The sequence below is a fragment of the Zalophus californianus genome, chromosome 16 (assembly GCF_009762305.2).
Source record: "Zalophus californianus isolate mZalCal1 chromosome 16, mZalCal1.pri.v2, whole genome shotgun sequence".
In the NCBI taxonomy this organism is placed as follows: domain Eukaryota; kingdom Metazoa; phylum Chordata; class Mammalia; order Carnivora; family Otariidae; genus Zalophus; species Zalophus californianus.
In genome coordinates, this window is record NC_045610.1 from 13024773 (window position 1) to 13038026 (window position 13254).

General features: G+C 62.1%; 1 protein-coding gene across 3 annotated transcripts; it reads right to left on the minus strand.

The window, feature by feature from the left end:
- Positions 1 to 330: 330 nt before the first annotated feature.
- On the minus strand, positions 331 to 12352 carry NATD1 (N-acetyltransferase domain containing 1). Of its 3 annotated transcripts, none has more exons than XR_003525226.2 (3): positions 9609 to 11991; positions 4756 to 4874; positions 331 to 2880 (listed from the first exon to the last, which is right to left on the minus strand). XR_003525226.2 is itself a non-coding variant. In XM_027625447.2 (3 exons), exons 1-3 carry the CDS (start codon positions 12293 to 12295, stop codon positions 2764 to 2766), a joined length of 342 nt encoding a protein of 113 aa, XP_027481248.1. In that variant the 5' UTR covers positions 12296 to 12352; the 3' UTR covers positions 331 to 2763. The 3 variants fall into 3 exon arrangements, 1 of the variants encoding a protein (XP_027481248.1); XM_027625447.2 differs by lacking the exon at positions 9609 to 11991 and adding an exon at positions 12190 to 12352; XR_003525227.1 differs by having other exon boundaries at positions 2862 to 2880; positions 6568 to 12006.
- Between the last annotated feature and the right edge of the window lie 902 nt (positions 12353 to 13254).

Consider the following 13254-nt stretch of genomic DNA (forward strand, 5'->3'; position numbering starts at 1 on the left):
TGCCACTGCGGTCTTGCTGGGAGACCTTAGCCAGGCCCCGGGTGCCTGTCAGAGCCTCGCCTTCCCTACCAGAAAAATGGGGGCCTCGCTGCCCATTAAACACAAGGCTCAACACCAGGGACCGGGGACAGAAGAATGGAGAGCGCCTGCCAAGCCTGCCTTCTCCCCTCCTTCCTCACACCCCATGGCTCCTGAATGTCCTTCCTCCTCAGTAAAAGGGGGGGCCAATGATCAGACTGCCGTGGGGATGGAGCAGGGCGGTGTGGGGGAGAACAGGCCCCCGCCCGAGTGCCCACCGTGCGGCTTCTAGAAGCACCCCTGGAGCCCGCGCACTCGGCCACACCTTTTATTGAAACGTATGCCATGCAATCTGTTCAGGAGTTTGAAAAATAACAAAGGGAGCAGGTCTGGAGACCGGCCTTGGCCCAGACACCACCTGGAACAGGTCCTGAGTAGGAAAGGCACATGAGTTACCACCTATTTTGACCGGGCAAGAAAAAGAAACCCCCCAGAGCAAGACATGGCAGAGGAGCGCAGGGCCTTTGGGGCAATCTGCTGGAAGGGGGGCCCGGGGTTGGATCCCCAAGCGTCCCCGTGCCCTTGCGGGTGGAAGCGGCCCTCGTGACCTGCCCGCCGGGGAAGGGCTCTTGGAACAGCCCGGATGCGTGCGGGCAACGCAGGAGCGCCACAGAGTAGCACCGGGGCGGGGGGCTGGGGGGGGGGGGCTGGGCTGGGCACTTCGGGCCTGTGTCTGCTGCAGACCAGGGTCCCAGCCTCGGAGGGCAGGTCCCTGCTGTCTTGAGCCTCTGCTGAAGACTGAGGGAGGGCTGGACGCTGCGGTGGGGCGGTGGTACGTTAAGGCAGCCGGACGCGAGGAAGCTCCAGGAGGCTCCAGGTGGCTCCTGCAGGAACTGGGGACAAGCTGTTCCTAGGCCCAGGGGCTTCTCTGGCTCCTCACAATAGCCCTTTGCCAACAGCACTGAGGAATATGGTGGGAAAGGCAAGGGGTGCCCTCAGCCCTCTGGGAGGGGAATTCTTAGAGGCCAGAGTGGGGCTGGGAGTACATGGGAGGCGGTGGGCGATGCTGAGGATAGTGCCTCTCTGGGGCTCGGGGACCCCCCCCCGTGGGCAGGCTGCCCAGCCTCCGTGCATTTCCTGATCTAGATGTTCCTGCCACTGGGTGGGAAGGGGTGTGTGCAAATGTCTGCGGGAGGGGGGAACCCCTGAGCTGCGTTGGCGGTCGAGCTCGGCCCGTGCCGAGAGCGGGGAAGAGGTGAGCGCGAAGGCAACCCCAGGCCGAGTCCCACTACAGCGAGTCAGAGAAAGTGAGGGGTCACCGTGGCCACCAGGCCCCCCAGCACACACACGTCCCCAAGCCCGCCCCCAGCCAGAGGCCTGGAAGGGACACGGTACCCCTGGGGAGGTGCTGTTAACTGATGTCTCAGCCCCAAAGGGACTCTGACTCCAGGGTCACCCTCCAGCCCCACAGAGAGGTGGGCATGGATTGGACCCTTGTGGGAAGGAGGGCACAGGAGGTTAGGACCCCGAGCCCTCACCAGCTCACAAAGCCTACGGAAGAAAGGGTGCTGGTGTGCACCTCCCAGGCCATTACCAGGAGGGTTGGTCTGGGAGGGACCCTGGGATCCCAGCAGGCAACAGAACGTGCGCAGCCAGAAGCTTGCCATGAAAGAGAAAGATGCTCCGATGTCCAATGTCCACAAAGGAAATCCCTCCACAGAAATGTTTCTTCCCTTTGGGTGGTGAGGACGGTTTCGTGAGGACGGTGTGCCTCCCTCCCACCTGAGCTCCAAAGGGTCCTCTGTGAGAAAGCCCACCCACAGGGCGGCCAAGAGGCCGGCGAAAGGGGGGTTCCCGGGGCTTGGTGCTCGGGCCACGCCTGGGGCTGGCTCCAGGCAGACCAGGCAAATGGAGGGCGGCCACAGGGGACAGGGACCTCGATCTCCTGCTGAGCTGACAGACGAGGGGGCAAGGAATTAAGGGAACAGGTACCAAGGAGAGAACAGCAGCCACTCCATGATGCACAGCCCTGCACATAGCGTCCCGTGCGTGTGCGTGTGCGTGTGCGCGCGTGTGTGTGCCATGTGCACGCGGGCGAGCTGCGGCGGGTGCCCATTACATGCACTGCAGGCCTTGCCCATGAAGGAGCGTTGCCTCTCGCCTTGGCCTGTGCCCCCCAGCGCCGGGGCACAGGAGCTGGAGGAAGAGAAGGCTGGGCGCTGGTGGCAGGGGCGGCTTGGTGTCACGCCCCTGGGAAGCTGGCACGCCAGGTTTCTAATTGCTCCTCTCCACTCAGGGAATCCCCTTCTCGTCTGCACCAAGGACACAGACTAGGTGGGGGCGGCAGGGGCCCCAAATCAGCCCTCCTGCCGATCACAGAGCAGCGAGCAGCAGGTGGGACCCAGACCGGCCCCAGGGACAGGCCTGGCCACCTTGCAGTCCTGGCCGCAGGCCCCCGCCGGCGCGCCCACGAGAGGCGGGGGTGGCCTCGTGAGGAGCCAGCCAGTGTCTGCAGAGTGACCACCGCCGGGACCTCGGCTGCCCGGCCTCCCCTTCACCACGGTAGCTGGACCACTGCCCATCGTTGGCCGGCAGCCTCCGGGGACCACCGAGGAGCGTCCTTACAAAAATAACTCTGAGTCCGTCCCCTGTGGGGACCAGGTTTCCTGAGAGCACGCGGAGGGCCAGGGCGAAGGCCGCGAGGAGAGGTCTGGCGCGGAGGGCTCCTGCCCCGCGGGGCCGGGGTTACGGCTGGAGGCGCTCCAGGTACTGCGGCAGGGGGTTCTCCTTGACGTACTTCTGGATGTACCAGCACGTGAGATGGGCCTTCAGGTCCTCCTCCACTACAAAGTCCAGAGCAGCCTGGCGGCCGGGCAGAGAGAGAAGTGGTCAGTGCCCGCAGCCCGGCCCCCACGCTCTCCCGGGCGCTGCCCTCCGAGGGCGGGAGCTGGAGGCCACTGCTGCCACCCTTCTTGTGCAGTGGGGGAAACCGAGGTCCAAAGCTTGGGTAAACTGCCCGAGGCCACACGACCCCGAAGCGGCTAAGCCAGGATCGGATGCAGAGGCCCTGGGAGGGCAGCCCAGTGAGCCCAGCAGCAATGTGCGCACGGCTCCGTGCGTCTTGGAAGGCGCCAAGCAGGCACTAAACCAGAGCACGCCCGACCCCGCGCCGCGTCTTGCCGGTCCCCCAGCCCACCCGCAAGGCCTGGGAGCCAGCGCACCCGCCCCATCGACCTCAGGGCCTCTATGCTTGCCAGGCCTGCAACTCTTTCCGTCATCTTCATGCAGCCACTCCTTTGATGCCTCGTCCTGGACCCTTACCCCCTGGAACCTAACCAGGAGCCCCAGGGCTCCCTGCCCCTCGCAGAGGTCACGCTCAGCTCTTAGCGGGCTTCTGAAGCCCATCAGGGGAGGGGGCGGGGGGTGGGGAGGGAAGCAATGAGGGTGGCAGCCTGTGGTTTTTGTCACCGCTGTGGCTGTCCTCCCCAAGGAGCTCAGGAGACGGAGGGCGAGGGCGCACCCGGGGTACCCCCTGCCCCCGGTGCCTTGCACGATGTGCTGCACGCAGCTGGCGTTTAATAAGTGTGTGCTGAAACGAGGTGGAAGACAGCCTGGGTGGGGCTGGTTGGTCCGATGAGGGGGAAGCAGCATTTACTGAGCACCTACCAGGGACCCTGGGCTTACATGTCCGCCAGTTTGAGCCTCCAGCTCCACTCGCCCGAGCAGGCCTTGTCACATCTCACCGTGCACACCCCATCTCAGGGCTCACAGCCTGAGACCCTCGAGAGACAAGATTCCAGTCTATTCTCCCATTTCGCAGAAAAAGAAACGGAAGGCCCAAGAAGGCCTCGGAGGCCACACGGTGAACACCTTCGTGCCCTCGGCAGGCAGGGCTCAGGGGAGACACGGCCGGGGGGCGGCCGGCAGATCCCACGCCTGGCCAAGGCTCCGCAGCATCAGGGAGGGGGGAACCCAGCTCCACGGCCCGCCTCCCCTCTGCCCAGGTCAGTAACGCTCGGTTTCCTCAGCGGCAACACGGGACAACCCCCACAGAGCAGCTCAGAGGCGGGGCCCGTTTAAAGGAAGAAGACAGCTGTGTCTGCAAGACCCGGGCACGAGTCCCTGGCCCCAGGGGGGCAGCAGCTACATGGGGCAGAAGGGACAGGGGAGAGAAGGAACGGAGGTGCGAGGTGGGGGTGCAGGTGGGTAGAGCAGCCAGAGGGAAGAACAGGAGCCTGGAGCAGCCCTCAGGGCCACAAACGGAAGGCCATTCTCTGTTCCAGGCTGCAACTCCCCACATTAAGGCCACACCTGCTCTCCAGCTGGCCTGGGCTATGGGTTGCTTTGGGGATGGAGGGCTTGGGGGTGGGACGGGACGCAAGCCGTCGTTCCCGGACTTTCCTTTATCTCCTCGTTCAGTAAGGGTTTACTGAGCACCTATTACTTTTGCGCCGGGTGCCGGGGTCCCGGCCAGCGAGCTCCTGCCCTACAGCAGGTGTCCGTGGCCCCGGAGGCTTAGCCCTACAGAACCCTAAAGGCCTGGGCCCAGACCTGCTGCCTCCCGCCCCAGAGGGGCTGGGGGAGGGCAGAGTGTGCTGCCAGCCCGTTGCCCGCTCCCAGCTGTAACCTGTTGGCAAGGTGGGCACCGTCTGCCCTCTGGCCACGACGCAGGCCCAGGTCAGCCCCCCAGGGCCACGGTTACCCGCGTGAGAGGGCGGCCCCGTCTCCCCACCCTACCTTAGCCAGGTGCTTGGCGATGCCACGCCCGCGGTAGGCGTCGGGGACCTCGGTGTGCTGCAGGTCCACGATCCGCTTGCCCACATACTCGTAGAGCAGGACAGCCCGGTCGTGACATCCTGCAGAGGGAGGGTGGCGAACAGGTGAGGCCCTGGACACGCTCGGGGCTTAGATCGGGCAAATGGGGGGATGGGCGCTTGGGGCCAGGGTGCCGGAGTTGGACCCGGAATGACCTCTCTGTGCCTCAGTTTCCTTATCCATAAACTGGGGGATATAATAAGGCATCCTCGTCGTGTTTTTTAGAAGACCAAGTGAGGGCATCTCTACACAATGCTAAGGAGCACGTGAGCCTTTGCTGTTCTAAGTCCTCGCAGCACGCACCACCCACCCAGCAGCCAGCCGGCCAGCCATCCTCTCTGTCCATCTCTCCCTTCACCCCTGTATCCATCCATTCCATTCGACAGATGTTTGCGGAGCCCCAGGCACTGTTTCTGCTGCTGGGACTCAGCTACAGACAAGCCAGACAAAGAGCCCTGCCTCGTGGAACTCAGAAGAGACAGAGGATAAACAAGAAAAGCAAGTGAATGTGCATCGGGCCGGGGCGGGGGCGGGGGCGGGGGGAGTGCTGGGCAGAAACAGGAAGGAGCGGAGGGAGTCGGCCATACGGTGTCGGGGGGAAGCGTGTTTCAGCAGAGGGAACAGCCAGTGCAAAGGCTCTGAGGCAGGAGCGGGTCTGATGTGTTGGAGGGCCAGTGAGGAGGCTGGGGTGGCAGGAGCAGTGTGGGCAAAGGGGAGGCAGGGAGGTGACAGGACCAGGTGCTGCAGAGACTGTAAGTCACTGTGAGCTGGGGGCCAGAGGAAGGTCCTTGGCAGGGGAGAGACAGGAGGGGACTCAGCGTTCCACGGGATCCCTCTGGCCGCCACGAGAACAGACCAGGGCAGGCGCACGGAGGCCAATGGGATGGCTACTGCATGAGCCCAGGTGAGCGATGGCGGGGACCCAGGCGTGGGCAGAGGCAGTGGGGTTCGCGAAGGCACTGGACTTGGACGGTGTTGTGCAGGTGTAGCCGGCGGGATTTGCCAGTGACCTGGACGCGGTAAGTGAGAGAAAGAGGGATTGAGGACGACGCCACAGTTTATCATTTCAGGCCACTGTGAGTGTGCGAGGGAAAAAATAAAGTGGACTGGGAGCAAGACGGGGCCATTTAACCACGGGCAGGCCGGGGAGATCCCGCCAAGAAAACCTCGGAGTTGAGGGGGTGGCTGAGGGAGGGAAAGGCAGAGGGCACGCTCGATGGAAAGGCCCTGAGGTTAGAAAGCACAATTCACTGGCTCTACAAGAACACACGTCAACGCCAGGTGTCTTTCTTTAATTTTTTAAAAGCAAATAGTCTTTTGTGTGTTGTAACTTTAAAGCATCTTAGAGAATTCGCTCCTCAATGCCCGGGCTCCCAGCCCGTGGCGAGCATGGAAGGCTGACGGGCCAAGAGCTATCAGTGACCAGACCAGGGTCTCACAGCAAACTGGACACGGCAACGGGCTCTGATCCCGTGTGGGAGGCTTTCTGTTTCTCCCCAAAGCTCCAGGAGGAGGCTACAGTTCATCTTCCCATTTCCAGATGGGAAAGCTGAGCTCAGAGATCCAAGGGCCACAGCGAGTCCCCGGTGAAGCTGGCGGTACCAGGCCTCCTGACCCTCAGCCCCGTTCTCTTTCTGCCCCACCTCTTTGCCTCTGCAGTTCCTTCTGCCTGGAACGCCCTTTCCCCTTCCTGGCCCCAGTGAGGGTGGCCCCAGTCCCGCCGCCTCCCCATACCTCCAGAGCTCCAACGTCTCCTCCTCACGTCCACTCTGTGGCTCTGCGGGCCGAGATGCGGCCGGGGTCCAGCGGTGGCCTCCACTCCACCTGCCCCAGCTGTGTGGCATGGGACTTGGCTCTTGGCTCCCACATCTGTACTGGGGAGTCAGTTCAGGTCACCCAGTACAGGAGAGCAGAGATCAGGAGGCTATTTTGGGCCTGGGCTGGTCACCGGTCACTGAAGGACTGCTGCATGCCTGCCCTGGCCATTTGAGGACCCCAAAACTCAGGGAGGGCCTACTACGTGTGAGGCAGGGTTTGGAGTGCTGTGCCTGCAGCCGTGAAGGAAACTGACTACACCTTCCCACATGGAGGAAGACAAATGAACAGTACCCAGTACCATCATAATAGAACTCGAAGGTGATAAGCTGGAATACAGCAGAGAAGGCAGGAGGGCTGCCATCTTAAATGGAGTCTACAGGGAGGCCTCTTTTGAGCAAAGACCTGGGGGAGGTGAACGATCCAATCCAAAGTGGGATGCGGGGGATGAGCTGTCCAGGTGCCAAGAACAGCATGTGCAAAGGCCCTGAGGCCGAATGTTGGAGGATCAGTGAGTGGGAGGAGCTGAACCCGAATGACGGAGGGAGAGCAGTAGGAAATCACACTCGGTCCTGGCTTTCTCCGGCTGGCCTTTGGGGAGATGACAGGCGGCTCACACCCGTGGGGCCCTGCCACAGGCAGTCCTGTGTTCGGCTCTCTCCACACACTATTCCTCACCACAACAGTAGAAAGTGCGTAAGAGTCTTACAGCCCTGTGTACAGATGGGGAAACTGAGGCTCCAAGAGGCAGTCACACAGCCCGGCAGCACGTGAGGCTGAGCTCACTTCGAGTCTGCTGGCTGAAACAGGTACAAAAAGGCATCTGGGGTCACCGGGGTGGACGTGGGCTACGTGTGAGGGGAAAAAGCTCTGTAGTGAACCCACCTGCGGGCCCAGCCACAGCACTCTACCTGGGGAGGAACCAGACCCCGAGTGCACGATCTTGGTGCACCTGGCCTATGGCCGGGCACCCACCTCAGCCTTAGAGGGGCAGCAAACGTCACCCCGTCCCAAACACCCACACCTGACATGGCGCAATCCACCCCCACCCCCCCCCAAAACCGGCCTGGAGAGCCCCAGGAAATGGCCAGCTTCCCGTGACTCAGGCCAAGATCCTCAAGGTCCTCTGGGCCTTGCCTTCCTCTCAGACTCTGATCTGACCCTTCAGCAGGTCCATGGACATAACCTTCAAAACGTGCCTGGAATCTGGCCATCGCTCGCATCTCCGCCGGCACCCCCTTCCGGCCGCCCTGCTGGCTTCCCTGCATCCACCCACTGGATCCCTGTTGGGGCCCTGGTCCAGCCACACTGGCCTTGCTGTTTCTCACACACACACAGCTCTCGGCCCCCCCCGCCTTTGCTGAGCTGTCCTGGTCGCCTGCTCCGGCCCCGGACCCTTATCTGGGCCGGGTTCCATGCGCTGCCAGGAACTCCAAGCCTCACTGGCAAGGGGGTCAGTGCTTGCCACTGGGGGCCCCAGGAACAAGCCCAGGGCAGGGCAGGGCCCCGAGTTCCAGTCCCGGCTCTGCCACGTGACCTCAGGCCCGTCCTGACACGTGTCCAATCCCTCACCTGTCCTGCCTGGGACAATCGCTACCACCCTCCCGGACCTCAGAGTCACGTTGAGATCGTGAAACTGTAACTAGTTTTGAGGAAAGTGAAAGCTGCTCTGTTCGTGGGGACTCTGCCCTGGGTTTCTCCACTCTGGGACCCTTCACTGGCCCCAACTCAGGACCCAAGTCCCCAGGAAGTTATCAGGAGAAGGGGTCACCGAGAAATTGTCAGCCCTGGCAGGCGGGGAGAGAGGAGCTGGGAATCTGGGTGGGAGATGTGGGGTCTTTGCAGAGGGACATGATCCCTGCTCTGGCCAAGCCCGCCCTGAGAGGAGGGCCGGCGGATCCAAACCCCAGGCAGAGGCAAAGCCAGAATCCGGGCCTCCGGGAGGGGCGATACATGAGTGGCTCGGAGGGGACGCCGACAAAGGGGCTGGGGTCTAGAGAAGTGCAAGGGGCACAACCCAGCACGGCCAGGAGGCACTGAGGGCAGAGCCTGGGGGTTACCCAGGCAAGTCCATCCACACAGCGGGCTAGGCCCCTTGCCACACCACGCATCCTCTCCCGCTCTCCCTGCTCAGGAACACTGCTCTAGGTGGGTATCATGGGACACTGTGGGGTGGCAACATGGGGTCATGTATGGGCTCATACCCAGGATTGGGATCTGAGTGCCACGAGACTGGCTGCTTCGCTTTCAGTCCTGCTGCCTTTGGGGGTGCCGAGGGAGGCCAGAGGTACTTACTAACTCTCTGGGGCCTCAGTTTTCCCATCTGCAAAATGGGGGTCAGGAAGGATGTGGAAAGCACCAGGACCCTAGGACACCCCCTCCCCCGCAGATGACCCTCCTCCCTGCAGCACGTGGGACAGTCAGCCCCGGCTGGGAGGGGAGAGGAAAGGCCAAGGAAGGGACCTCCCAGGGGTGGGGGCTCAGTTCTGGCTTAGATGCCTACTGGCTGTGTGCCCTGGTTTCCCCACCTCTGGAATAGTGATGCACAAGCTAGCGTTTCAGAACGTGGGTGTGGGCGTCAGGCCCGGGCTCCAGCATCGTCTCACATTCCGTGTCAGGAAGAGCCAGCCACGCTTCCTTCTCCATCTGTCCAGGACCGGGCCATTTCTCCCCAGCCCTGCTCACAACATCTGGACTACTGCAGTAGCTACCTCCCCACTTCTGTCTTGTGCCACACAATCTGCTCCCATGGGAGCAGCCAGAAGGAGCCTGGGACATCCCACCCAGCCTCTGCTCAGGACCTTCCCAGGCACCTACCTCACTGGGAGTCAAAGCCAAGTCCTCATTATGGCTTTCGTGGCCCCTGTACCACTGGCCCCCCATGACCTCTTGACCTTATCTGCTGCTATTCCTCCGATCTCCCTTCTCCATTACTCCACTCTCTTGCTCTGGATACACACCAGGCAGCGCAGGCCCTTTGCTCCTGCTGCTTCTTCCTCTTGGAACGCTCTTCCCGCTGGAGCTCTTCCTTCCTTGCCTCCTTTAGGTCTTTCTTTAACTGGCACCTTCCCAGAGCGGCCTCCCGGACACCTGATGGGAAACAGCAGCCCTTTCCCGGCACGCCCTTCTGCTGCCCTGCTTTACTTTCACCAGGCCCTTGCGTTCCAGCACGCTTCACACTTCAGTTAGTGTCCGCCACCCCTCTAGACTGTCAGTCCCACGAGTACTCAGCTCCTAGGGCAACACTTGGCACACAGTAGGTGCTCAACAAGGACTTGTGGAATGAATCCCAGTTCTTCTACCTCCAAGGTACAAGACCCTGAACAACTGCACCACTTCCCTGTGTCTTGCGGTCCTCGTCTGTAGAACAGGAAGAGCAGTTTCCCCTGAGCCCACCCTCACATGCCCACAGCCTGCCTGGGACACAAGGACTTCACGGCAGACGCTCCAAGCCTGCCCTCGTGCACAACCAGAGTTTGCTGGAAGCTTATCAGCACAGCCCTGCCAGGGGGATGCCCCGGAGCCTGCCCAGGACCTGGGGCTGCTCTGACTCTCAGCCGAAGCGGTCACCTCTCTCAGTGGGCACAATGAGCCAGTCTCCAGGGCGTGCCCTGCGGTTCGGGAGACTCTAGGACACGCTCTTCCCCTCCCGAGCTGAGGCAGGACGGGGCTCTGACCCCGATCAGCTCCCCCCAACTCCCCGTATACACACCCAGACCCCACCTTCCAGGCTGGAGAGAAGCTGGCGGCCTCCCACTGCTCCCTGGGCTTGGCTGGGGGATCCCCAGGCCATTTTACAGTTAGCCATTTGGGGAAGGCAGGAAGACAAGTTTAGAAATATGGCAAGGCACGTTCAACCTCGACCACAGCCAACTCTAGAGGGCTGGTGTCCTTTGGCTGTACTGATTTGCCGAAAAAAAGGAAAACCCCAAACATTCCCTTTTTCTTCTGTCTCTGTGAATGTATAGAGGAGCCTCCTGAAACGCCCCCCCCCAACAGAACCAGAGGCCTCTCTGGAACCTCAGAAAAGAAGATTTGAAAAACCACAAGGACCCTCCACACAAGAACGGCCAGCCCTGAGTGTCAAGGTCAGCTGGGCCACGGCAAGCGCCATGCTGGTGGAAGGACTTGCATCCACATGGGAAGAATGCTGTGTAAGGTCATTTGGGCCCAGGGTCGAGGTCTGGCACTTTGTGATACAGGGCAAGTCACTCCTTCCCTCTGGTTCAAACCTCAGTTTACTCATCCTTAATGTGGGGTGAAAATGCCGCCATCACAGTAATGTGGTGGGGCCTGAGAAACCTCCATGCCCCAACCCCAGGCCCTCCTGACTGCGTCCCAGGGCAGGCTGGACAAGCCCGGTTCCGGGGGTCAGACCAGGTAGGATCCTATCCCAGCTCTGCTCTAACTCACTGCCTGACTTCAGGCAAGCCTTTCCCTTTTCGGAGGCTCTGCCTTCCCTTCTCAGAAATGGGCACGATGGCCTCTGAGGGCCCTTCTGGCTTGGACACTGCCACCAGGGGCCCAGCTGGGCGGGAAGAAGAAGTTATTAACGCAGAGAGGGGGTGCACCGGGAGTTCATGATCCTGGATTTTGTAACTCTATTTTCTATCCCCCAGACCTCTTAGGGCGGAGGGGGGATGGGTTAGTAAGTGGTGGAAACTTTCTTTACAGGAAATGAAGACTTGACTCTGCTTTCTGGTTTTTAAAAACCACCACCGGTCCACGTTGAGCGGCATGTGCTATGTGTTGCCAGCGCTATTCTAAGCCTTCTTTACTCTCATGACAGCATTTCATCCCTACAACCGGGGGACAGGTGTGCACTGGTGTTACTCCCATTGCCGAGATGGAGAAACTGGAGCACACAGAGGTGAGGCAACTTGGCCAAAGACTCAGGGCCAACAGGGCTGATGGTGACACCTTCCCCTCCACAGTCCCCACTGAGGCAGACACCCCTGTCTCCCTCAGCCCGGGTCTGCCCAGAAGATTCCCCCAACCACCTCGGTGCAGAAAAACTAAAGTTCCCAGCGGCGGCAAGAGGCCACTTAGCACCCGGGGAAAGGGCGGAGGTCACCGTTGACCCACTCTCCAGGATCTCCAACCGCAGCCCGCAGGAGGTGTCCAACAGCGGAAAACTGCCGCGCTTGAGCAGGTGCGGGTCCCCTGTGGCTTGAAGCCGGGTGCTGGCGGCAGAGGACCCGAGCTGGCCCTACTTCTACCTCTGCCTTCCCGGGAGGTCCCCTGCCCGCCTGCCCGGAGTGCTCCGCGTGGGCGCGCCTCTCCCCGGCCGCCCGCTCCTCCCAGCCCCGCGACTCGGCCGCGCCCCCACGTAAGCCCGCGAGCGCAGCCCGGGGCCTGCTCCCGGAGCGCTGGGCGGAGCGGTCCCGGAGCGGCGGCCGCCCGGAGGCCACCCCGCGGCGCGCGCTCGCGACGCCCCTCCCGGGCTGCGGGCCGGGGGCGCGCGCCCCAGCTAGGGGGCGGCCGCGGCGGGGCCCGCTCGCTCGCAGACAAAAGGCGGGGGCGGGCCGGACGCCGCGTTACCGTTGAGCCGGACGGTGAACTGGCGGCGCCGGCGGTCGTGCTCCACGCGGATGGGGCAGCCCTGCTCCAGCGCGCCCAGCGGCACGGCGGCCGCCGAGTGCGCCATCTGCGCGCCGGGCAGCGGCCGCTGGGGACCCGCGGCCCGCGCCGGTTCGGTGGGGGCCGGGCGCGCGGAGGGGTGCGCGGGCCGGCAGCGGCGGGGGCGGCGGCGGCGGCGGCGGCGGGGACGGGGGCGCGGGGCGGCCGGCAGCCCGCGGCCGGGAGACCGCAGGCGGCGGCGCAGAAACTGACACTCGGCGGCAGCCGCGGCGGCGGCAGCAACAAAAAAAAAAAAAGGAGGGGGGCCAGGAAATCAGCTGTAAGGTCACGTGCGGCGCGCAGCCAGTGGGCGCACGACCTTTTTGTTTTGATACATTCCATTCAACTCTTAAAGGGGCCGTGCGCCTCCCTGGCCGCGTTCCACTCGTCGCTCCAAACAAAACAACGCGAGCCGCATCCGCGCCTGGGACACTTTTCCCTTCCCTCTTGCGTTAGACCCACAAGCAACTTTAGGCCCCCCACACGGACCCCTTCTCAAAAAGATGTAACGACCTATAGGGAATTCTAATCATCCCCTCGAAGCCACCATTTATTAAGCACTTGCTGTGTGCACCGCCTGTGCAAAGCAAAGCCCTGGTAAGCTACTGGGAGCGCTCAGTAAGGACTCACTGAACTCAATGAAAATTCTTCTCACAAGTCTGAGAAATAGGTATGCTCGACTCCATTATACGGATGAGGAACAGAGGCCCAAGGCACACAGCTGTGATTCGAAAGCACCAAAGGGAGAATTGGTGTTGAGGATCCCACCCGTATGCAGGTGTGGCTGGTGAGGAGGAACAATCCTGAGAAGCCTTGTTTGGGATAGGGGTGACATGCCAGCTCACCTCAAAAGAGGCGGAAGTGTAGGAAGAAGGCTTGAAGATCCCTGGATCCACTCCACAGATGAGGAAATTGAGTCCCAGAAAAGGGGCAGGGACTTACTCCCAGGACTGTGGGTGTTGGTAGTGGTGGGGTTGGCAGACGTCT

Bases quoted from the DNA above. Each gene is read 5' to 3' on its own strand.
- NATD1 (XM_027625447.2), bottom strand. From the start codon at position 12,295: ATGGCGCACTCGGCGGCCGCCGTGCCGCTGGGCGCGCTGGAGCAGGGC. The intron at 4,875-12,189 runs GTAACGCGGCGT...CTCCCTCTGCAG, and splicing joins GTTCACCGTCCGGCTCAACG to GATGTCACGACCGGGCTGTC. The intron at 2,881-4,755 runs GTAGGGTGGGGA...CCCGGCCGCCAG, and splicing joins TCGCCAAGCACCTGGCTAAG to GCTGCTCTGGACTTTGTAGT.